The sequence below is a fragment of the Amblyomma mixtum genome, chromosome 2 (genome assembly GCF_055824585.1).
Source record: "Amblyomma mixtum isolate Tamu chromosome 2, ASM5582458v1, whole genome shotgun sequence".
NCBI classification, from domain to species: domain Eukaryota; kingdom Metazoa; phylum Arthropoda; class Arachnida; order Ixodida; family Ixodidae; genus Amblyomma; species Amblyomma mixtum.
The window spans coordinates 84,725,921-84,749,710 of NC_143013.1; the positions used below are offsets into that span (position 1 = coordinate 84,725,921).

A 23,790-nucleotide genomic window follows, 5' to 3' on the forward strand; every position below is an offset into this window, starting at 1 on the left:
TGATAATGAATGGTATTGCAGCGGCAGCCACCAACCATAATCTAAGCCTTCTCCACTGCTGCTCAAACGACGCTGCTACAAGTACGGTGGAGAGAATAGGGGAGGCAAGTAAAGGGCAAGTACAGTAAAAGCTCGTTAATTTGACACTGACGGGACCGCGAAAAATAGTCGAATCATTGAATGAGCAACAAAAAACAATGTTTACCGCAACAGGACATACCTTTATTTGGCAAAGAAATCTTTTATCGTCGTCTGCTTTTTCGAGCGAACTTGAGCGACTACGATAGCTCTAACAGCTGCCAGGCGCTCCGCGGCACACGCACCGTCACGGATTTTTACACAGAAGTCATCCCGCACGGACAAGGGTTCTGCGGCTTCTTTCACTGTCTTCGGCATTTGGGGCAACTGCTCACAATTGTCACCTTCTGACGAATCGTCGTTGGCAGCGCCTGTCACTTCAATTATTGCATCCTCGGTCAGCTGACAGGACACAAAGGCGAGGCGCGCAGGCACTGCGCGCTACCCACTCAAAAGCAGCGCAGTAAACACGCTGACAAAGCGCACAATTACCAAAAAAGGTGCTGCCTTACGGTTAAATAACCGTGATCGTAGCAGCAAGAACACGCGGAAACGACGACACGCGCCAAAACGAGACTTGCTGTCGATAGGGTTAAGCGGACGACACCAACACGACTGCTGCGACACAACATAGCACAAAGAAAGATGCCGGCCGCTTCGGCTGCCTCTAACCTTGCTTCCCTCGCCCTCTCTCAGCTGCTGATGACGATGACCATACAAATGGCCTACTAGTCGTACAGTAGCGCCGCTCGTGGCAGTGTTTTTTTTTCTTTTTGTTCTTGGCGCACCGGCTTGGCGGGCTGCGGAGTGAAGTCGAATTAACCGACGCACGGCAAAATTTGTTCGAATTAACGAGAGTTTCGCCTCATAGACTCCTATGTATAATTGTAGGGACCTCGCGTGTGCGTCGAATTATCCGATTTGCCGAATTAACGGGGATCGAATTAACGAGCTTGCACTGTACCTGCCTCTTCCCGCGTGTCCACTCTCTTGGTCTGCCGTTGCCCTAGGAAACGGACTCTTCGCTTTGCGGCACCGGAATCACGCAAGCAGCAGAAAGGGGTAGCAATGGGCATACAGTGCTCATCCAGCACCTTCGTCACAACCCGATCTGTGTCGCTTAAGAGCATGCCATTTGGCGAGGCGTTGAAAAAAACGAAGGCTGTGGAGGCTGCTGCGTTTGTCACGGGGAGCCTCCGATCACGTTCGATCACAGCGAGTTGTGTCAATGTGTTCACTCATTGCAATCGTAGACTTTCCTCGTGGCTGTGTGTGTTCTGTCACCTGAACGTTACACGTGGTACAGCCAAATTTCGAGTAACACCGTACCAGCTAACAGATAACATAGCAAGTTCATTTTATCAAGGTTAACTGCCCCAACACCTTCATTACATTGCGCTCATAAATACATGCGGTTGAAAGGCGACACTGGGGAACTGAGAAACCGCAATATCGAAGAATTCACTACATGAAGGTACGTTACATCCAGATTCAGCTGCACGAAACATTTCAATTCTGCATGAAAGTCATTCATTTTTACCGGCATGATCAGAAGGGCACTGTGCTGTAAATATGAAAGTGCAGATAATGCGACAGAATGAGGTAAGCATGTCTGCGAGAGAGCAGACAAGTACGCTTAGAGAGCAAACTGTTAGGCAAGTTGAACGGGCGTGCCTCTGTTGCATTTCATGGCGTCATTCCTATGACATGTCACTGAGCACTTGCAACTCGCACTTTTTTTCACTACGTTTTGCTTCTCTCACTAAGCTTCACAAACAAGTCTTCATGAGCATTACCACCTCGGGGTCGTTCCACCCAATATCCGGTGCAAGCAGCACTCTTGTGGTGGTTTTCTACTGCTGGTTCAGGTTCTCATGGCTGCATGAAGCCACCGGTAAACTCTGGTTTTCGATCCATCAGTTCATGTTAGCTTGTCACGAGTGCACAGTGAGAAGCAAAAGTGGTGCACACCACTCGAGCTTCAGTCAAGACTCCCCCCCAGTACCTCGGCATTTTATGCCAGCACCTCCCATCAAGTCAGGTGAGGAGTTGACTTATCCAGAGGACTGTCAATTTGTTCGTTCTGATATACATCGTTCCTGCTTGGTGACAATGCAGAAAGACGTCACAAGGGTGACAGGCGATGTACCGTATAGTGCAAAATATAGGTCGAGGTTTTTTCCGAAAAATATTACCAAAAGGTCACCCCTTGACTTATATACCGGCCTTTGGCACAAACTGAATAGTCGTCTGGCAACATGTGCGAGCCGCGGACATTTTGGCATCCGCATCGTTATCGCTTCCATGCTGACGATTCTTTCCTTCCTCTTTGTCAACCGACGCGGCTAAACGTTGACGGCGGTAATCGATCTTGGCATTGTAACGTATTAATTTCGCGACAGCCCGCAAAATGAGTACCGGTACTCGACGTCAGTTCACCGTGGTGTTTAAAAAAAAGTTATCGAATTCGCCGAAGAGTATGGGAACATGTCCGCCCAGCGACACTTTGGCGTCTCGGAGAAGACGTGACGGGAGGACGAAGCTCGTTGTCATTCCGGGGGGCATGACTTCAACACTTCAGCCACTGGACGTCGTGCTGAATAAGCCCTTCAAAGACCGCGTGCGTGAACTCTACAATCAGTGGATGGCAGGCGACAACCCTCCCACCGGCCGGCTGCGCAGGCCGCCTCTCGCCACTGTGGCCACCTGGGTGGCTCAGGCTTGGCGCTCGCTGCCCGACGATATGGTGGTGCGGGCATTCAAGAAATGTTGCATTAGCAACTCGTTGGACGGTACCGAGGACGACATGCTGTGGGACGCAGCCAGCGCGAAGCAGTCGTCTTCGGACGAGAGCTCAGACAGCTCGGACGAATGAGGAGGCGACGAGTCTGGTGGCATCAGTGAATAAAACGAAGTTTTGTGCCTCATAATTTTTATGTTGACTTTTTTGCTTCAAGGTAAGGGGGTCGACCTATATTCCGCATTATACGGTAATGATGCATGGTACACACCATTTTATCTGCCAACAGTACATGAGCAACATGCTGGGTAAGCAAACACTGCAGCAAATCAGCGCGTGGTGGCTGTCAAAGTAGGACGGCAGGCTCACCGTCAGACCGAGCAGGGTGGGCTGCTGCTGTGCTTGCGAGGTGGTGATCAGGGTGGGCTTGCCCGGAGTCCCACCCGCCTGTGTGGTGACCAGCTTGACGATGGTGGCTCCCTGAGGGATGACCTTGCCCTGCGGCGACGCCTTGCCAGCCTGCTGGATCAGGCTCACCTTGGGCATCTGAAGTGCACGGGAAGGCACAAGTCAGTGCAGGGACATTGAAGGCAACTCCACTCAGTTTTTGTTAGCGACTGCTCGGCTCCTTGTGGCTTTGCTAACAGTGGAGTGGAGAACATATACAGTAGCCGACCGATTTTTCTAACTTTAATAATTCGGACTTGCGCGATATTTCAGACCTCGATGAGGAACAGTCGCGCAACTCACAGGGACGTGTAGATTTTCACAACCGATATTTCGGCCTTTGTGGAGTCTAAAAGTTGTGATTTTTCGGACTAAAATAGGCGGCAACAATACTGTGGGGATCGTTTTTCAACCGAAAGTTTGTTATTTCGGCCTAATATAGACACGAGCGGGCATCGCTGTCACAAACAACCCATTCTCCACCCCCGTGAAAGGCGACATCTTGGATTTAAACAGAAACGGCAGGTGCTGACGAAGTGAATCGGACAGGCTGGCTTGCATAGGATTGACTATCTGTTCTCTACCGTTGCCATTGAGACTGCCTATGAAGAGTGCGCGCTTGCATTGAAAATGGCACACTGGGACAACAGGACAGCTGCAGCGTCCGCTGCGGCTTGGACTACATCACCTGCAATGCTGGACAACTAAGGCGGTAGATTGCAGAGGGGCAGGGGGGGGGGGGGGGGGGGAGGGGAGCATTCGGAGGCGCTCGCTTCCGCTCCTATGTTCCCGTGAGTTGTCCCTGAGTTACCTCTCAGTCTTCGAGAGAATCGTTGCCCCATGCCAACTGATTGTTCTTGCTTCACGCAGTGCATTCATTCGCGACATGACTTGCGGCGGCGGTGCACTGTCTGGTATCATGACGTGAGAGGGTGCGGACATGACGAAAGCATGACTATAACTCAGGTCCAGTCAGGTTTGGTCTCGTTTATGGGCTTTAACGTCCCAAAGCGATTCAGGCTATGAGGAACACCGTAGCGGAGGGCTCCGAAAATTTCAACCACCTGGGGTTCTTTAACTTGCACTGACATCGCTCAGCACACGGGCCTCCAGAATTTCACCGCCAATGAAACTAAACCAGCGCGGCTGGGACCAAACCCGAGTATTTCGAGTCAGCAGCTAAGGGCCATAACCATTGAGCCACCACAGCGGCTTCAGATATTATTGCCTGTAGGCGGAACTTGAGGAGCAGTGATTTCTGCTATTTTGAAAGCCGATTTTTCTCAGATATATTTTTTTAATTTCCCGAAGTTTTCGAACTGTTCGATTATTCTGACCATTTTCTGGGTCCCGCCGAGTATGAAAAATCAGTCGGCAACTGTATATATTGATAAAAAAATGTAAGAGTTGAGAGATGGAAAATTTTCCTTTCACCGCCATCCAATTCAATCTTCTAACATTGATGACGACCATCGAGAGAATTGTGAACTGAGTGCACACTGGCTGAAAGTCGGTAGAGGCAGTATGGTAACGCAAGAGTGCAGTTATCATATTTTGTAGGCTTTCTTTAAACATCAGAAAAAAGGACCATGCACGAGGTAAGTTACTACAATGAGCTTATTCGGCTGTTTATGGGCCCCCCTACAATTTCATGGAACATGCTTAATCTGATGCATGATTACTCTGATTAATCTGTGCAGATTAATCCTCGCTGAATTACTAATTTGCCCAATTTAAACATATTTTGAGCTACATCACACAATGGCAAAGAGTATGCCAGTTTCGCCCGTCTGTAGTGAACCACTTTTTGTTTGAGCCTTGGCTCAAGCAGTGCTTCTTCCTCTGTCCACTGTCACCTCCGCATTGCTGCAATTCTAAATCGCACAGAGCGATTCTTCCTCACCGTGGCCAGAGTGACGCCCTGTGTCGTTTTCACCAGGGTGACTATCTGGGGCTGGGATGTGGCCGCGGTCCCCTTGTGCACCGTGATGATCTGCTTGCCTCCAGCCGCAGTGCCTGCCTTGAGCAGGGTGCCAGGTGCGGCCAGCCTCACCGCTGCACCCCCCGTGGGACTTCCTGCACACGCGCAAGCAATGTCCGCACACTGCTCCAGGGTTGCTCAACTTTCATCAGCCTCGGGCAACGTTTCTAGACAAACACAGTCGGAGAACTTGCTCCGGGTATGCGGCCCCTTTCTGTCGCCGATTTCATTTCAAAGAGATGCGAGCGCCATCTCTCGGGTGGTGGGAGTACCGCGTTTGTTTTTCTCATGGCCTCGGTGACCAGCTCAAGCATCGGTACTTTAAGGAGGGACACTGGTCTTGAAAAAAAATGTTTATTAACGAAGTCACAGTCATGAAATTTTCAAGGAATATGTATTTTTGTGTGCTGATTCTAAATATGTCATTTAATTTCATGTGAAACAATTTCTTGAGCACTTATGCACCTCTTACGCAAGTATTTTGCGGAGAGTTTTGAAGAAAATTTGCTGCGGGAAACTCGCTGAAATGTATGCCATTGGGTTCTCTTGACACCAAGGAATACAATAATGGTGAAATTGTCTTCCTGCCTATCACAGAACTTAAGTTATAGAGTTCTGAAGTTGTCGCTTCAGAAATGAGAAGGAAAGTGTGTATTCCTGTTTCTGAAGTGGCAGCTTCAGTACCCTATTACTCAAGTTCTATGAGAGCCAGGATGATAATTTTACCCTTATTGTGTTCCTTGGTGTCAAGAGAACCCAATGGCATACATTTCAGCGAGTTTCCTGCAGCAAATTTTCTTCAAAACTCTCCGCAAAATACTTGCATAAAAGGTGCATAAGTGCTCAAGGAATTGTTTTACATGAAATTAAATGACATATCTAGAATCAGCGCACAAAAATACATGTGCCCTGAAAATTTCATAACTATGACTAAATTAATAAAATTTTCTTTTCAAGACCAGTGTCCCCCCTTAACACCGCGCTTGATCTCAGAGGCAACGATTTCTCTTCACCGCCGCAGCGCCCATTGGCTGCGCTTGGTCACAGTTTGCTGCGCGAATGATTAACATTAGCTCGCGCCTCGCATCGTCTGCGCCGGGGCGGCTGCTTCTAGCCGCGCTCATCTACGAATTGCGAAGTCCGCGTCCGCCCTACGTTCGAGGTTCGATGCTCGAGGTTGAGTTTCTGGCTGTAAGTATCGGAAAAAACTGGAAGCTCTTCTTTCCGTGGTTTAGAGAAACATGACGTACCGCTTGCCTCCTCGTAGTTTATAATGATAATATTATCTAAAAACGTTCAGTTGGGAGTAGCAGACGACGCGCTCATTCCAAAGCGACCGCAGCGCCACCGCCCAGACGGTGATCGTGTGGGGCTGCTCTGCTCCCTGGCTCGTCGGCGCTGTTTGCCAACTGTCTTTGTCTAGAAACGTTGGCCTCGGGGGTACCTCAACGGCTTTCGAAAGGCGCCGACGAACCCTATGCATCTTGGCTTGTGTGCCTTCATTCCTCCCCGACATGCACGCAAAAACCACAGCATGCAGACAAACGCACAGCCCTGGCCACACTCAACCACAATAATTGACAGTGGCGCACAATAGTCTGTCGCATGGAGTTACAGTACTGCCAGTCCCAAAATAAAGAGGGTAAAGGAAAGAACGGTGCTCAGGGAAGCCTTCCAAGGGTTCCTTGGAATCATCAGTCACGGGACTTGCCATGGCAGAGTTCAGCACTTGTGTCCCACGCGTGAAGTTTGGGTCGCCACAGGAATGGCGCGCGTGTGTAGTTGGGGCATTTCCACCGCTTGCTCGGGGCTCAGGGGCAGCTGTGGCTTGTTGTATGTCTAATTTTCAATATTTTCACGGCGAATTAGACTTGATAATTACAGAAAAGGTACAGTGGAACCTCGATTATACGTCCCCCGGTCATGCGACGACCCGCATTTTACGACGAATTTGTGCGGTCCCGGCAAAACCCCCATAGAGACAATGCATTAAAAACCTCGGTTATACGACGCAAATTTTAGAAGGACCCCGCTTCGTACGACGGCTGGCTCGTACCGTCCGTCAAAAAAGGTCGTCAGCAAACGCAGGCCGGGATGTACCGTATTTTCGCGATTCTAAGCACCCCCCCCATTTTCGGAAAAAAATTTCTGAAAAAAAAAAACTTTGCATGCGAATCTAAGCACCCCTGTTTTTGCGCGGAAGAGAGCGTTGTGTTGAGGCCGCCAAGTGCACTTGCTCTCTTTTTCGTGGAGCCTGTGCAGTCGGAGTCCCAAGGAGGCGCGGCCTGCGTGTTGTTGTTGCGATTGAGAGAAGGATGAAAAGGAAAGCGCACGGGCCCGCCTACTGGCGTGAGCCAAGCCACCACCGCTGCCGAGGAGAGTTAAAAGATCAGAGGAAAGATAAAGAGAAAAGATAAGACGCGCGTGGGTCGCAGCAACAGATGCAGATGCGTCCGCAGGAGCCGACGCTGATGAAAAAACAGATAAGCGGGCGAGGCCGCGCTCGCCCAAGCAAGGACAGCGGCTTCCACGGCGCTTTTTGTAATGGAAGTAATGGATGCTTGTGCCCCACGATAAAACTTCCAACGAAGAGGAAGTGGACAACGATGCAGAGGTTTGCGCTCCCATTCCTAGTTACGCGGACGTGTTGCAGAGCGTCGACAACATCCGGCGCTTTGCTTGCGCGCGCGACGATGTTGGCGACCTACTGCCGGACGTGGCAGCCCTTGAAAGAAAGTTGATGCGCTGAGGTTGGGCAAAGGTGCAAAAAAAAAAAATTACCGATTTTTTTTTTAACGGTAATAAAGATTTTTTTGCAAATCTGTTTCAAACAAATGCTGGGTTTTATCTATTTTAATCTGATTGGCGTACTTGTCGCGGGCTTGAAGCCGGTCAACAGTTTTCGGCGCAAGGCCGAGCGCCACTGGCTGCATTCTTTGATTTTCGATTATACGACACCCGGATTACACGACGGTTTCGCGCGGTCCCCTGAACGTCGTATAATCGAGGTTCCACTGTAGTTTATAGCATATACAACCGGAATATATACTTTTCCAACAATTGACTTTTTAGCGATTTTTCGGTTTTCAAAGGTCGCGTCCCCCGTTAAGGGGGGACACTGGTCTTAGACCTATTTTCCTTATTTTTAGTCCAATCCTAATGAAACTGTACCACTTTGCTCAGTCTTTTATACTGATTTCAACAATGAAATTACCTTTCTCATTAATTAGTCTGTTCCCAAGATAATTAAACTTAATTAGCCATTCATTAGTACCTCAGTGCAAAAAAAACTGCTCAATAAAAAATCATTTTTAATCCATGGCTACATAGTATGGTGAGTAAAGAGTGCAATAATCAAAAACCATTTTTCCATTTTACCCTCATTAGTAATTTTACAGCACTTGGAATATCAATCATCAAGGCGGGAATGTAATGCATCGATAAACTTTGTGCAATTATAAATTTTTGAAGTGCGATTGAACAAATCTGCTTCAATTATTGCACACACTCTGCCTTCAGCTTCCCTTAGCAAACAATATGACATCTCTATCTGTCTTAGATGTTAGATATCGACATACTAAGACACCCAGATGTCAAAAATTTTTCTTGCCATTAAATTATCTGATCCTGCATAAATTCAGCTCACGCGATAATCTGAATTTAATATTGTGGTCAAAGTGCTGATTTCTTGAAGGAAAAAATTGGTACAGTTGGAAAATAGTAGCTGGAGATTCCGCAAATGTCACTTTTTGAAAACAGATTTTTTGGTCATTTTTTGGTCTCAAAGACCAGTGTCCCCCGTTAAGCCTCCAAAGCTTCCACCCACCAGCTGCAATGCAGTGCCTACCCTGTATGGGCAGGGAGCTGATCTTGAGTCCCTGCTGGGCCAGCACCGATGGGGAGACAACCCGGATGGCTGACGTGGGAGACGCGGCGGCGGTCGTGCTGGTGGTCATCTTCTGCGTGGCGGCCGCAGCCGCTGCCAGGGCTGCCATGCCGGACATGGGCTGCTGCTGCCCTGCGACCGACACTGCGGTCGTCGGTGCGGCCGGCGACGCCACCTGCTGGGGCTGTGCCTGCTGCTGAGACTGCTGCAAACAGAGGAGGAAGAGGAGCCGCATGAGGACCTGATTTGGCACAGATATTAACTTTTTAGAACCGCATTTTGTTTTAAGCTGGCTAATACAGTTGCTGAGCAACTACAATTGACAACCTATACAAAGCCATTCCCAAGTGTTAAACAATTAAATCAGAGGTGCACAAGACCTGTTCTGTATACCGTAAAAACCCGCGTATAATACGAACCCGAATATAATACGGGGCTAAGTTTTAGAGACGCGAAATGGGAAAAAAAGTTTCACCCGCGTATAATACGAGTAACACAAGCTCATAGAAGACATTTATTCAAATCGCATCCCGCACTTCACTTCAATTACTTTGTTCTTCAGTAGCACTTTCTTCGGACATTTCTTTGTCCGACAAATCATCCCAAATGTACTCATCTTCCGTGCCATCGAGGGCATTCGAGATACCGCACTTCTTAGGCCCGCTTCAGCCGCCCGGTTGGCTTCACTGCAGGCTCACCTGAGCGCATCCACTCTGCGTAGCACCGCCTGACTGCGTCCTTGAACGGTTTGTTTACACAACCATCAAACGGCCGCAAAAGCTTTGTCGCGTTCCGCTGCACGCGAAAAGGGCTTCTTTCTGTTGTGGCTATCCACGAACGCTTCCTTCGACGACACCAAACTGCCTCCCGGCCGCACCGTTGCCGATGTTCTCCACAGTCAAAATCGCTTGAAAGTAGCCGAGTACTGTTTTCGCGACCGTGACATCGTGCTCTCTAAAACAATATCCACTTCACGAAGCGTGCCTTACATGCGAGCACGTGCGTTGTCAACAGGTGCACGGCACACCGCGACCCCCCGGCGCACCCAATGGATCAACAAAGAAACGACGTCGTGACGTCGTTTGTCGAGAGTAACGAAGCCAAGCAGTGGCCACGCGCCAATAGCGAAGCCAAGCCGTAGCCACGCCGCAAAAACGAAACCAAAACTTCGAGCAACTTCGAAAATTTTTGTTCGGATCCGCAAATAGTACGAGGCGGAAATTTAGGACGCTAATTATGGGAAAAAAACCTCGTATTATACGCGGGTTTTTACGGTAATAAAGCTATTACAATAGAACCTTGATACAGTGGAACCTCGATTATACGACGTTCAGGGGACCGCGCGAAACCGTCGTATAATCCGGGTGTCGTATAATCGAAAATCAAGCGTGATATTTTTTAACGTCTGAACTTCATCGTCATCTTTTTTTTTTTTTTTCGGAACACAAACGCAGCACATTTTTGCCGGCAGAGGGCTAGTCTTCAACAAACAAGATAAAATGGCCGTTGAGGCTGCCGTGAGCAGCGGGGCATCGGCTCGCGCGGTTTTCTTGATCAGTGGAAAGATTAAGGTGCACCGGTTATCGACTGGCTAAAGTGTGCCTACCGTATTTACTCGATTCTAAGCACCCCCTTTTTTTCACGATCGCGATGCCCAAAGTGAGAGGGGGTGCTTAGATTCGAAAAATCTAAACCCCCCCCCGGGCCCCTCTTTTCGTGGCGAAATCTCGATGAAACGGGCGCGAGAAAAAACATTTTATTTAGGAAACATTCAAAAGAAAAATAGCTGCAGACAGTTCTGTGCCGCCATCTGTCTTGTAGTGTCGGAACGCAGCAACACAAAAAGCGCCGTGGACGCCGATGTCCTCGCTTCGGCGAGCGCGGCCTCGCCCACTTATCTGTTTTTATGCGAAGCATACTAAAATAGCCCAACCCAGCTCCTCGAGCGCGGCGGTGTCGTTACCATTGACCTTTCGTGACCTCCATGTCATACCACGTGATGCGTGACGTCACAGCAGATGAAAAACGAGGGCCCAACTCGCGCCGTCGCGCGAGGCGTCGTGACCAAGGATGACCACGTGGTGCGTGACGTCACAGCAGATGAGAAACGGGGGCCCAGCTCGCGCCGTCGCGCGAGGCGTCGCGACCAAGGAGGACCACGTGATGCGTGACGTAACGACATAGGAGAAACGGGGCCCCAGCTCGCGCCGTCGCGCGAGGCGTCGCAATCAATGTGTTTCCTGCTTCTGCCGCTAGGTGCGCTGTAGTGAACACGTGATGCTGGAGCGGCGGTATACAAGGGGGTGCGCCTGCCTCTGCTAGGCGTACACGGGATAGAGATGCCTCCTGGAGACAGGGATGCTCGTTGGAATGAGAAGCAAAAGTTGCGGCGTGTTACAGAGACTGATGAAGAGCGTGAAGAACGTCTAGCCAAGCGGCGTGCTCGATATGCAACTCGGCGACAATATGCTTCGCATCTGACTAGGCTTAACCTAAGCTAAGCCTCAGCCATTTTTTCAGCAGCGTCCGCTCCGGCGGACGCATTTGTTGCTGCGACGGGCGTCTTATCTTTTCTCTTTATCTTTCCTCTGATCTTTTAACTCTCCTCTATCTGCACTTGGCAGCGGTGGTGGCTTGGCTGGAGCCAGTAGGCAGGCCCGTGCAATTTCCTTTTCATCCTTCCCTCAGTCACAACAACAACAACGCGCAGGCCGCGCCTCCTTGGGACTCCGACTGCACAGGCTCGACGAAAAAGAGAGCAAGTGCACTTGGCAGCCTCGGCAACGCTCTCTTCCGCGCAAAAAAGGGGGTGCTTAGATTCGCATGCAAAGTTTTTTTTCAGAAATTTTTTTTCCGAAAATAGGGGGGGTGCTTAGATTCAGGGGGTGCTTAGAATCTCGAAAATATGGTACATCCCGGCCTGCGTTTGCTGACGACCTTTTTATGACGGACGGTACGAGCCAGACGTCGTACGAAGCGGGGTCCTTCTAAAATTTGCGTCGTATAACCGAGGTTTTTAATGCATTGTCTCTATGGGGGTTTTGCCGGGACCGCACAAATTCGTCGTAAAATGCGGGTCGTCGCATGACGGGGGGATGTACAATCGAGGTTCCACTGTAATTTGAATGTGTTTAAGGGGGGAGGCTACCCTTGAGCATCAACTTTTTTATTTCTTGAGATATCTGGATGAAATTTTCAGGATAAGCTTGTAGCACAAACATTTGAAGAACTACCAAGTTTCATGAAGCTGTGCCCACTGGTTCTCAAGTTATAGAAGTATATCAAGGTTGTTTACATGGGTTCCTTGGGAAATGCCTGGAGAGTTTGCGAAATGTGCTGGCACTTTGAAATTCAGCATAGTCATTCCTGGATAGGTACCCCAGGGCAAGACAAGGCCGTTTTTCTAAATTTCTTTGCTAAAAAATTTTTGCGCTGCCCTGAATTTAGTGTTACTTATTGGACCTTCATTAACCAAATTTTAATTGTTTATTACGAATTCCACAGACAATATCTTAAAAAAACGGGCTTGTCTTGCCCTCAGAAATTTATTCAGGTATGGTGCAAAAGAAACCCCATGAAATTCTGATAAGTGGTTCCCAAGATATGGCTTTCCCTAGCAGCCACACCAGGCAGAAAACTGATTCTGAGAAAATGGCCTTAGAAGGTTGACAGTACATCAACTTTTTTGTTTCTTGAGATATCTTGATGAAATTTTCAGGGTAGGCCCACAGCATGAACATCTGAAGAATTGCCAAGTTTCATAGAGTTTTGCCCACTGGTTCTCAAGTTACAGGAGTATATTGAGGTGGTTTACGTAGGTTCTTTGGGACAGGCCAGGAGAATTTGCAGAACGTGTTTGCAATGTGAAATTAATAATGATAATTCCTGGATAGGCACCTCAGGCAACAACAAGGCCCTTCTAAATTTATTTGGTGAAAAATTTTAGCACAGCACTGAATTTAATTACTTAGACATGCACTAATTAAACAAATTTTAATTATAAACAATTCCAAGCAATATATCTTCAATAAATGGGCTTTTCTTGCCCTAAAAAATTTATGTACAGGATAAAAAAAAAACATCAAGGAAACCTGATGAGTGGCTTCTGAGATATGCTCGAATGAGCCCGTCATACAAGGGGAGAAATAAATAATGCAAAGAAAATGGGCTCGAAATGTGAGACACTTATAAGGCTAGAACAATCCTGCTGCATAGCTGGAGCTGTCTCTGTGCTCTTTCTTTTTTTGCCGCCTCTGAGTTTTCATTTCTTTCTGTTTCTCAGCCTTGCCCATGCGCAGAGCATCTTTCTCTGCCGCTCGCTGGATGGCTAGGTGGCCAGGTGTGAGCCCCACTGACATAGAGATTTCTTTTGTGGCCCTGCAGCATCCAGCATTATACCTTAGTACTGCTTCATGCAGTGCTGTCTCCACAGCAATTAAAGATGCGTGTTGCTCCTTCGGCATTAGGGAACACAAGACTGAGTGAAACGACTCCGACGCGTTTTGGGTCTTCGCTCCCAGGCAACGTCGGAGCAGCGAATCCTGCGAGAGGCGCTCATATATAGGCAGCATAGCCTCAGCAACGTAGCCTGGAAGATTGTATGTATGTTTCGGCTGGGCTACTCCTTTTGCTGCAGCAGCCTTATGCCGGCACCATGAGTCGGCACCCTCAGGGCAAAGTTCGTGATGAGGCGCTGCTTCAGTTGAAGTGACGTGGTGGTATGATGCCATCACCGCACGCTGCATGGCAGCCACATCATTAGAGTTGTTCCTGAGGGCCCAGCCATAGTATCCTGTTAATTTTTCAATGAGGGCCTTTGTAAGCCTGCCCTTGCCTCCTAATGGCTTCTCACTTTTCTGCACAAGATTGCGCAGTGCAGTCCCCATCCTTTTCTGAACGTGGTTCAGGCACTCTTCTTTCGCAATGGGAACAAGGCCATAAACGTTCTCTTGCACAAGGGCAGAGAAAGTGGTACTGTCGCCGTCAGACACAAGTGTCACGTAACGAAGGTTGTGTTTGCGGACAGAACGTGAAAAGAGAATCAGGGCTGCCTCCACCTCCATCCTCCCGGATTTTGCATCGGTGTTTTTTGGCACTCATGATTCTCATGCCAGCTTAAGTAGTCCGAGTCCCCAGGTTTTGGTCCTATCTGACAACCAAGGCACTGGTTCGATAGGACTACAGCGTCCAAGATAAGGCCCGTGTGGTATTCGATGATCGCCCCAACTCCAATGTGGGACGTGTGACCCCGCTTGTGCCACGTGCCATCGTAAATCACAGTAATGTCCCTGGAAAAGCCTGGGTCCATCTGCTTGTAGGCTTCTTTTACCGCAGTAGCCGATTCGGCGTAGAACTTTTCCATGCACTTAGCCTCTGGGTCCCTGAAGGTCTTCTTCAAGTGCTTCTGAAATGTGCGATGGTGTAGACCTCGGTGCGACACGTTCATTGCTGCCCAGAAGTCATTGAGAGCTGTTTGGCCCTTCCCTATTTGTTTCATCGCCATAATTGCTCGAATATTGACGTCAAAAGCCTGTCCTTCGTTCTGGCGCGCAGAATTTCACTTACTCGCAACAACCCCACAGCGTGGGCACATCACCTCAAGTTTTGTTGCCAGTCCAAGTTTAGTGCCTTCTTGAATTGTCAGCCCACTTGCAAGGCAATGCTGGCACAAGAAGCTGGAGAGCAGGTCCCCTAGCATATCCATTTGCACAAGGCAAAATTTCCCACCTTCAGTTGCTTCAGTTGTAACGCTGCAGCTGGCGGGTCCGGGATCGGGCGTCATTGCTTCGAACTTTCTGTGTGTGGCTGGCATGGCGCCAAGTTGCTCCTGAACGGCAGCACGTTGTGCCTCCGCCGCCTCTATCTCCTCGGGCATAAAGAAATGTGTTCTCAAGCGAACGGTGGACGACGCGTTCTCGCCCTTGGGAGGAGATGCGGGACCGGGGCTGAAGGCCGCGATCGCTGATGTTGGTGGGCTCGGATCACCAGGCGCACTTGAAACCGCGGATTCTTGTGCCGATGAAGCAGGTGGTAGTACGTTGCTGGATGCGGCGACGCATTCGTCTTGCACCGTTGCAGCAGGTCCTAGCACGCTGGAAGCATCGATGCAGTCGTCGGCAGCGCGCTTCGCCATGCGGATGGACCTCATGGAACGCTTACGGGCACCGAACGCGTGTCGCGTCTTGGATTTCGTCGTAGGCATCGTGGCCGACCACGCAACGATCAACAAGCTACACGACACTGTTCAAAGGGCGCGGCGACAGACAGTAAGGACGGCGATCGCAAAAATGGCGAAAGGCGAACGCACCGCACAAAGAGCAAGAAGCAGGAGCGAGGAGCAGACGACGCGCGGGGGGCAGCCGGCGGAGACCATCGCGTCAGCGCGCGCAGCAGCCAATAGCAGCCGCCCGCTCCCCCTCGTTCTCGAGGAGCGCGCGCTTGGTCCAATCGTAGCCTCGGATTTCAGGCGCGGGAAACTCGAAAGCAGCCGCGAGGCCCCCAATCAAAAGCTAGCCACGCCTCGAGCACGCTGCCGCCGTCGCCGCCTCCGGCAGCAAAGAAAAGCGCAAGAATTCACGAACAAAACAAGACCAAAATGGCGGCGCTCGGTTCAACGGGCGAGGAATGGCGCGCGCGCGTAGTTGGGGCATTTTCGGCGCTTGCTCGTGGCTCTGGGGCTGCCGTGGCTTGTTGTATATCTAATTTTAAATATTTCCACGGCGAATTAGACGTTGATAATTACAGAAAAGGTAGTTTATAGCATATACAACCGGAATATATACTTTTCCAAAAATCGACTTTTTCGCGATTTTTCGGTTTTCAAAGGTCGCGTCCCCCCTTAATGCACATTCCTGGATAATGTGAAGAATTTCTACGGTCCTGTACTTCATATTATTGCAGGATATCACATATGCTCATGTATAAGCAGCACTTCTGTGTATAAGCATTCACAGGCAGAACCTAGCTGTGACGCTTCAGCACAAATGCAGACAGCTCCAATTCCAGCCAGTAAAGACAACCTTAACCTTGCATTGGTCCACGCAAAGCTTTGCGAGCACGTGCTGCATGGAAGATCCTGTTGAGATTTCCGAAAATTCAAACTTTTAGACTCCGCAAAGTCCGAAATATTGGTCGTGAAAATGTACACGTTCCTATGAGGTGCGCGACGGTTCCTCAGTGAAGTCCGAAATATCGCGCTAGTCCGAATTATTGGAGTCCGAAATATCGGTTGGCTACTGTATACCGGTCAGTGGCGGAAAAACTACGGAAGTCTCGCAACAATGGGCAGCTGAAGTCAACAGCCTTCATCACCATCGCCATCAGCAGCAGCGCGGTGTGGGGACGTTGTGGCACCACCGCGAGGGCTAACAGATGGCAGGGAGACATTCAAGTGGCAACATATGGTACAATAAAACCCTGCTGTAGTAAACTTGGATACATTAAAGTGAAGCAGTGGTTCCATTTCACCTTCCATAGCCGACTGTACTTTTTTCTATCCTGAAGATTTTTTTTTTTTTTTACAGTTACAGTAATGAGCATATGGCTGTTGCTACGCACTTACTGCAAAATGAAGACTTCATGACATGCGCGAAGTCTAGGATCACGAGGCCATCATTCGGAAAAAATGGATGCCGAAAACAATATAAATGGCGCTCTTTGTGATGGCTTCACCACCAAGCTTGTGAACTGCAAGGAGAAGCCAACTTTCGAAATCCTTGGGGGGGGATTTCTTGAAATGACCGTATGACCTTATGCATGAAATAATCGTATAAACTTGTGTAACAGCCGCAGGTTTTTTGAAAATTCGACCGTGAACTTCAGAGGTATGACCCATACATGAATGGAAAAAAAAAACAACAAAAAACGCTTAACCATATTTTTTTCTCAATTATCTAGTTCAAAACAGAGGGTGGCCCATGCACGAGATTAATATGGCAAATGACATTATTTAGAATCTGCACACAAAAATGCACGTTCCCAGAAGATTGCAAAATTGTGACCTCATTAACAAATTTTTTTCCACTGAGCAGGCCATGATGAGTGTACAATTTTAACTTAGCTCACGAAAGAAAGAAAAACTGGTCACTTCTCCGACTGACACAAGAAATGGGGCCACCAAATTGACTGCGCTATGGCTTCAATGCACACCTCCTTCTCTTGATGGCTGATACAACGCTTTTCGTTGCAGCGGAGTGCTACATCCGCTTCCACTGCTCCAGCCAATCAGTGACCATATCAAGGGAACGTCAAGTGCGTTTGAGGGATTGCAGCTAAAAAATATGAGCCCTCGTCAAACCTCCAGTAAACCCCTAACTCACCGTGACGGTGGGCAGGTTTCCTGTGACGGTCTTGACCACATGCTGGCCAGTCGGCGTGGTGGCGATCACCCGAATCTGCTGCTGGCCAGCGCCACCCGGTGACCGGGTGCGTACCAATGTGACTGTGCCTGCACGCACACAAGCAAAATGTGGGCACGACAAGCAAGACAGCCTGTGCGGTTAGGTCACACAGTGGGCACAACAGTGAACCCCTCCTACTCTTTTTTTATTATTTTTTCTTCCCTGAATCCCCGATATGAATTCCCGCTGCTGCGGCTAGCAAAAGAAAGACCACTTTCTCAATCGAGGCAGACTGCACACCCAATATGGCACCACAGCAGGCGACCTTTCGAAAATCTGTTACGAAGACTAACTCACAACTGGTGGTCGAATGTGGTGTGACATCAAAAGGTTGCATATGGACTATGAGAGGCGCGCGCCACAGTCGAAGGCCCTGGATTAATTTCGATCACCTGAAGTTCTTTAACGTGCTCCGACATCGCACAGCCCACAGGCGTCTGCATTTTGCCTCCGTAGAAACGTGGCCACTGTGACCAAGATTCTGTCCACTGACTCTGGGCTCGGGAGTCCAACAACACTGCCAGAAACCCACCGTAGTGGATAAACTAATGTCAACGATAACATCTAGCATAGTACAGTTAGTGAACAAGCACTAAGCACTACCAAGATCAAGGCTGAAAACGTCGTGCCAAAAAGAACAGCAGTGCGTGGGTTACACAAGACAGAGCTTTCAAGCGGCTCACCTCGCAAGCCCGATGCCAGAGACGCGGCCGTAGGCACACGAATGGCAGGACTCTGGGTTGGCATCTGTGGCTGAGCAATGCCTGCGGCAGAGCAAACACACACGGAGTTAAGGCACAGGAATGTCGCCACCTGGCCACCCATATTCATCATCACCATCATCCCCCCACTGCAGTTAGCCCGTATTAACTCGAGCTCACCTATTTCGAAATGCCAGTTAAAACATCATTTTTCAAGTTGCATAACAGTCGCCTTGTGCAGCACTGCTTATCTCCGAAGGCCTTCACAATAAAAGTTTGATATCTCAAAATCAAACATACAGAAACTTGAAAAAAAAAAAAAAATGCGTTAACAGCTTGCGTGGTCCTTGGGGAACGCTAATCAAGGAAGTCAGCGATGGCACGCAGCAATTTTGAAGATGTACCAACTAGCTCAAACCACGATTTTGCTCCAGCAATGCAGGCCACTTTGTGCTATGCGCCAGGTTCAAAGCTTGCAGCAAGGACTGAATGTTACAGAAATGTGGTGTATAATTAGTCCCCCCTTGTTTTAGCGTATCAATTTCCACTTCACATCAAACGTGGACTGATACAGCTTTCAGACGAAATCTGCAGTTCCAATATCGTTTTTATTCAGTACTATCACCATTAGGCATCCAGCTAGAGGAGGCATGTGGAAGGTGATCCACATTTATTGGAGGAGGCCCGGTAGCCGCGGCTGATGAGCCGGCGGAGCGGGCTGTCGACGATGCTGGCCAGGCCGGTTGCCGAGACTGTTCTATCCTGCGCAAGCGAGGTCGCGCACCAAGCTTCCTCTTCGTCATCAGCGCCGCTGCAGGCGCTATCTAGCACTGGTTGGTTGTTACGATTTCAATGCTGTTTTACCCCGCTGACCTCGTGACACCCATGGTATCGGAAGCATGACGATCGCATCTTGCAAGATGTTGGGACCAAGAAAACAGTACTGAGCTGCTTTCTAAAGAGAAGTAATCGTAGCTGCCGAAAGTATCAGCACCACGTCAAACGCTGCTACATGTACTGGATAAGGTAGGGAGAGCTTGCAGTTGCCGCCTTTGGATGGCTGAAACAAACCTTCCCAGCGACACTGCAGCTGAATTGCGACGCTTGGGCCAGCATTCCAAGGAGCTCTGCGGTCGCACTTTCAGGAAGAGCGGTATATTGAATGCGCCCAACAGTGCCAAATAAAAGTTATTATGAAAGATATTCCCGACAAGGGGCTCTAAAAAAAAAAATGGTACACCCGGCTACAACGATCCCTCTAGCCGCACTCAACGATCACTTCCGAAGCGCACACCCATCTGCCAGAGCCAGTATGCATATGTGAGCCGTCCCGCATATACGCCGGAAGCGGCACACCAATTTACGACAACCGAAGGACCTGGCAGCTCCAGCGAGAGCCGAGGCGAGTCTGAGCTGCTGTTTTCTTCACAGAGCGATTTTCTCTAGTCAAGCGTGCCAGTGGGACACAAGCCAGCACCAAGCAAGCGGAGATGCATGCCCCCTCTTCAACAAACTGTGCAGGGTGGCGCTGGCTGTGCGCTGCGTAGGCCCTGCGAGTATCCACGAAGCCATTGGGTCAAGCATGAAATGCAACACAAATGCTTGTGGCAGTCTTTCGCCCCTGCACTGTACGTGGTAAATACTTTATCCTTTTCGCTATCCCCAAATTACAGCTCACATTATATGCGGGTAAGTATTATATTGCCACGTATCACTATAGTGGCCGTTCGTTCGCACTCAAGGCCGCAGGAAAGGGGTGTTATCATTTTTGTTTGTGACGCAAGAAGCGACTGGACTAATCTTGATTCATCACAGGCAAGAAGAGCTGCATCTACGTTTTTCCAGATTACTGTAGATGATCCTGACCTGTTACCTTGAAGTTTCCTCGCCGGCTTTAAATTGAGCGATGCCACGAGCGGCGGGCATTACGTAGTTCGACGACTGACGAGCACGTTTGTTGCTTACGCCGCCGCCGAGTGATTCAGTTCTTTTGCGGGCGCAAGTCAGCCCAAATAAAGAGCTTCGTTTCCAAGTCTTGTTGGTGCCTTCCTGACCACTGGACAGCTGTCACTACAACGTGACAATATTGTCACGTAGGTAAGTAGCCTTGTGGGTGGATCAACAGCGAAGCCCCGAAGACAAACACCGCAGCGGTCAGCAAGAGCGGCCGAGGAGAGAGCGCGAGCCGCACACTTCTTCCTCCGAAATCCCTGTTGCCCACTTTAGCACTGGTGGCAATGAGTTCGTTTTTGCTATGCTTCGAAAGGAACGACCTGGCCGGGCAAACGGAGGAGAGTCATGCACAGTGTAACTGCCGACCCAGGTAGCAAGCTCACCGGGGGCCCGAACTGGGCGCAACTGCGTTGGGGTGACGATTTTGGGACTTGTGATGGGGGGCACCACTGCTGGCGTGGGGACGGGGGCAGCGACAGGAGCAGCAGCAGCAGCAGGAGGGGCAACGGGAGCAGCCGGTGCTGGGGGAGCCACAGGGGCAGCTGGGGCCACAGGTGGTGGGGGCACCGTGCTCGTTGGGGGGACATCGTAGCGCTGGAGCTGCAGCAGGTAGGCGTCCGCTGCAAACAGAACCCACACCAAGTCGGAGGCGCAGAGGTGGGACACACGCGACACCACAAATCGTTAACACCCAGACGAGGCAAAAGTAATGCAGGCACAATTCAATCGCAAAATCTTGGCCAATTTTCAGTTTTTAGTCCAGTATCGAGTCTAGTAGCGAAATCATTCATCCCTCGCACTAAAATAGATTGGAATAACTTGCCATCACACATAGCTACTGAGGTTAACCTACAATCGTTGCAGCATTCGTTAAAGCAAACCTATTGAGGTGGCAGCTTGGGCTTGTTGGTAACACATGTCAACAAAAATAGCGCAGGAACTGAACGAGGACAAGAAAGGACACACACGAGCGCTAAGTGTGTGTTTCTGTTTCTGCGCTATTTTTGTTGACGTGTTAAAGCAAACCATGGACTAACAGATTTGGTATTTTTGTTGTATTATGCGCATTCACTGAGTATTTCATTCTGCGTTCTTTGTTGTGTTGTTTGTGTACATTACTAGCTTTACTTCATACTTTGTTATTATGTGTATTTTGTTTAAAGTGCCTGTGCCATTATTTCATGCTTGTATCCCCTCCCCTTTGTAATACCCTCGCACGAGGGCCCTTAGGAGTATTGTAAATAAATAAATAAATAAATAGTATGCCATCAATGCTGCAGCAGGCAAGAAGAAGAAAAAAAAAGTGAAATCATGTTTAACTTTTAGCCCATGCTGACTTTAGGCTGTTAGCTCAGCGCGACCCAATATGACAAGGCCCAGCTCTAAACATTTATCCATAAAAAAAATATTGTGCTAAACCTACTTATTGATTCTGTGCCCCCCAGCACCTCTGAGGAAGAGGCTAACTTGTCTAAACCGTGATGCCTACTGCACATGCTATTAAGGGGGACACTGGTCTTGAAAAAAAATTTTTATTAATGAAGTCACAGTTACGAAATCTACAGAGCTTATGTATTTTTGTGTGCTGATTCTAAATATGTCATTTAATTTCATGTAAAACAATTCCTTCAGCACTTATGCACTTTCTATGCTAGTATTTTGCGGAGAGTTTTGAAGAAAATTTGCTGCGGGAAACTCGCTGAAATGTATGCCATTGGGTTCTCTTGACACCAAGGAATACAATAAGGGTGAAATTGTCTTCCTGCCTATCATAGAACTTATGTTATAGAGTTTTGAAGTTGTCGCTTTAGAAATGAGAAGGAAAGTGTGTATTCCTGTTTCTGAAGTGGCAGCTTCAGTACCCTATTACTCAAGTTGTATGAGAGCCAGGATGATAATTTTACCCTTATTGTATTCCTTGGTGTCAAGAGAACCCAATGGCATACATTTCAGCTAGTTTCCTGAAGCAAATTTTCTTCAAAACTCTCCGCAAAATACTAGCACAGAAAGTGCATAAGTGCTGAAGGAATTGTTTTACATGAAATTAAATGACGTATCTAGAATCAGCGCACAAAAATACATGTTCCCTGAAAATTTCATAACTATGACTAAATTAGTAAAATTTTCTTTTCAAGACCAGTGTCCCCCCTTAAGCAACACAAATGCAACTACTGTAGCTGCCATGTTCACGGTGACAGCTAAAGCAACGCACGTGGCTGGCCAAGTTGCGCTGCTTTCGTGCCACTGTTCTGCTCCCTTTTACTGCGCACTCATCTCAGAGACAAACACCCGTGTCCAGCTCAACGAACAAAGCCGTCCAAGACAGGGGCCCACCTGTGGGCACAGCTCCCCAGCAGACCTCCAGGGTGGCAGTGGAGGCCCGCACCAGCTGGACCCGAGATGGCGGCGGTGGCTTCTCCGTCTCCAGGTACCAGAGGTCCTTGCAGCACACCTGGTTGTTCCAGGCCTTGCGGTAGCCATCCCGGCCACTCCAGATGTAGAGGCGCGAGTTGATGGCCACCGAGCAGTGGCCCGCCCGCGCCCGTGGCACCGCATCCTCAAAGACCTCCATGGCCAGCGGCTCCCAGGCCATCGTCTCCAGGTTGAGCGAGGCCAGCGTGTTGGTGCACTTCCACTCCTTCTCGTGCGTCGACGCCTTGTTCTCGTCCATCACGAGCGGCACCCAGCCCCCGAAGACAAACATGCGCTGGCCGATGAGCGTGGCCGAGTGCAGGCTCCGGGGCAGCGGAGCCACTCCGCCCACCTGGGGCTTGCTCCAGCTCATCGAGTCCACGTCCAGCTGCCAGAGGTCGCCCAGCCGGCAGCCGCTCATGCCACCGTACACAATGAGGCGCGGCTGTCGACCCTCGCGGCTCTGGTAGGCGACCGCCGTGTGCGACTCGCGAGGCGGCGGGGGCTGGCCAAACACCTGGGGCACATCCCAGGCCATCGAGCTCGAGAAGGGGCGCAGCTCCAGCGTGTAGAGGTCGTTCAGGTACCTGCAATATAAGCAGCGCACTTTCAGCCTCACTCCTATCAATTTCACAAGTACCGCCTTAAAGGGGGGACGAAGGTCTTAAAACTAACTTCTTTATTTAGGGCTAGAATCGGATGAAATTTTTCCCAGTTGTGTTTTTCTCTTCCGATTCCAAATATGTAATCATAATTGAGCTGGTGGTCTTAGATCTTACAAAGTCTACAATGTAATTAGGTAATTTCTTATGCAGCTTTAATGTTTTATTTACATGAATTGATAGCCAGAGAGTTCCCATACCCGATGACATTCTTCGTTTTTCTTGAAAGGCATGTCATCCTGACATACTATGTCAAGAGTAAGAGGTCGCAGTATCTTACACTGCAACTCGTTAAGCTAATTGTAAATTTCTATTTATACGTGGCCTAAGCAAAAAAAGTAAGAATGTCATCGGGTATGAGAATTTGCTGGCTATCAATTCATGTAATTAAAAGCAACAAACTGTAATGAGAAAGTTCATTAAAGCTGCGTAAGAAATTACCTAATTACACTCTAAAATTTAAGTAACTTTTGATCTAAGACCACCAGCTCAATTATGACTACATTTTTGAAATCAGAAGAGAAAAACACA

At 49.1% G+C, this 23,790-nt stretch overlaps 2 protein-coding genes across 10 annotated transcripts in view; both read right to left on the reverse strand.

Annotated features, from left to right (window-relative positions):
* The window catches only part of Hcf (Host cell factor), a 65,783-nt gene that overhangs the window by 33,298 nt on the left and 8,695 nt on the right, over positions 1 to 23,790 (reverse strand). For 6 of the 9 annotated variants that reach the window (XM_089572087.1, XM_089572082.1, XM_089572085.1 and 3 more), the window contains 7 exons: positions 22,520 to 23,184; positions 20,569 to 20,805; positions 18,215 to 18,295; positions 17,451 to 17,578; positions 9,073 to 9,337; positions 5,169 to 5,341; positions 3,188 to 3,364 (listed from right to left, as the gene is read on the reverse strand). In XM_089572087.1, coding sequence (XP_089428213.1) covers positions 3,188 to 3,364; positions 5,169 to 5,341; positions 9,073 to 9,337; positions 17,451 to 17,578; positions 18,215 to 18,295; positions 20,569 to 20,805; positions 22,520 to 23,184 — 1,726 coding nt within the window. The remainder of the gene's footprint in view (positions 1 to 3,187; positions 3,365 to 5,168; positions 5,342 to 9,072; positions 9,338 to 17,450; positions 17,579 to 18,214; positions 18,296 to 20,568; positions 20,806 to 22,519; positions 23,185 to 23,790) is intronic. The other 3 variants (XM_089572084.1, XM_089572083.1, XM_089572080.1) reach the window with 2 other exon arrangements.
* Positions 12,943 to 14,346, reverse strand: LOC149359975 (uncharacterized). Its single transcript, XM_089572097.1, has one exon. It carries the CDS (start codon positions 14,193 to 14,195, stop codon positions 13,326 to 13,328), a length of 870 nt encoding a protein of 289 aa, XP_089428223.1. The 5' UTR covers positions 14,196 to 14,346; the 3' UTR covers positions 12,943 to 13,325.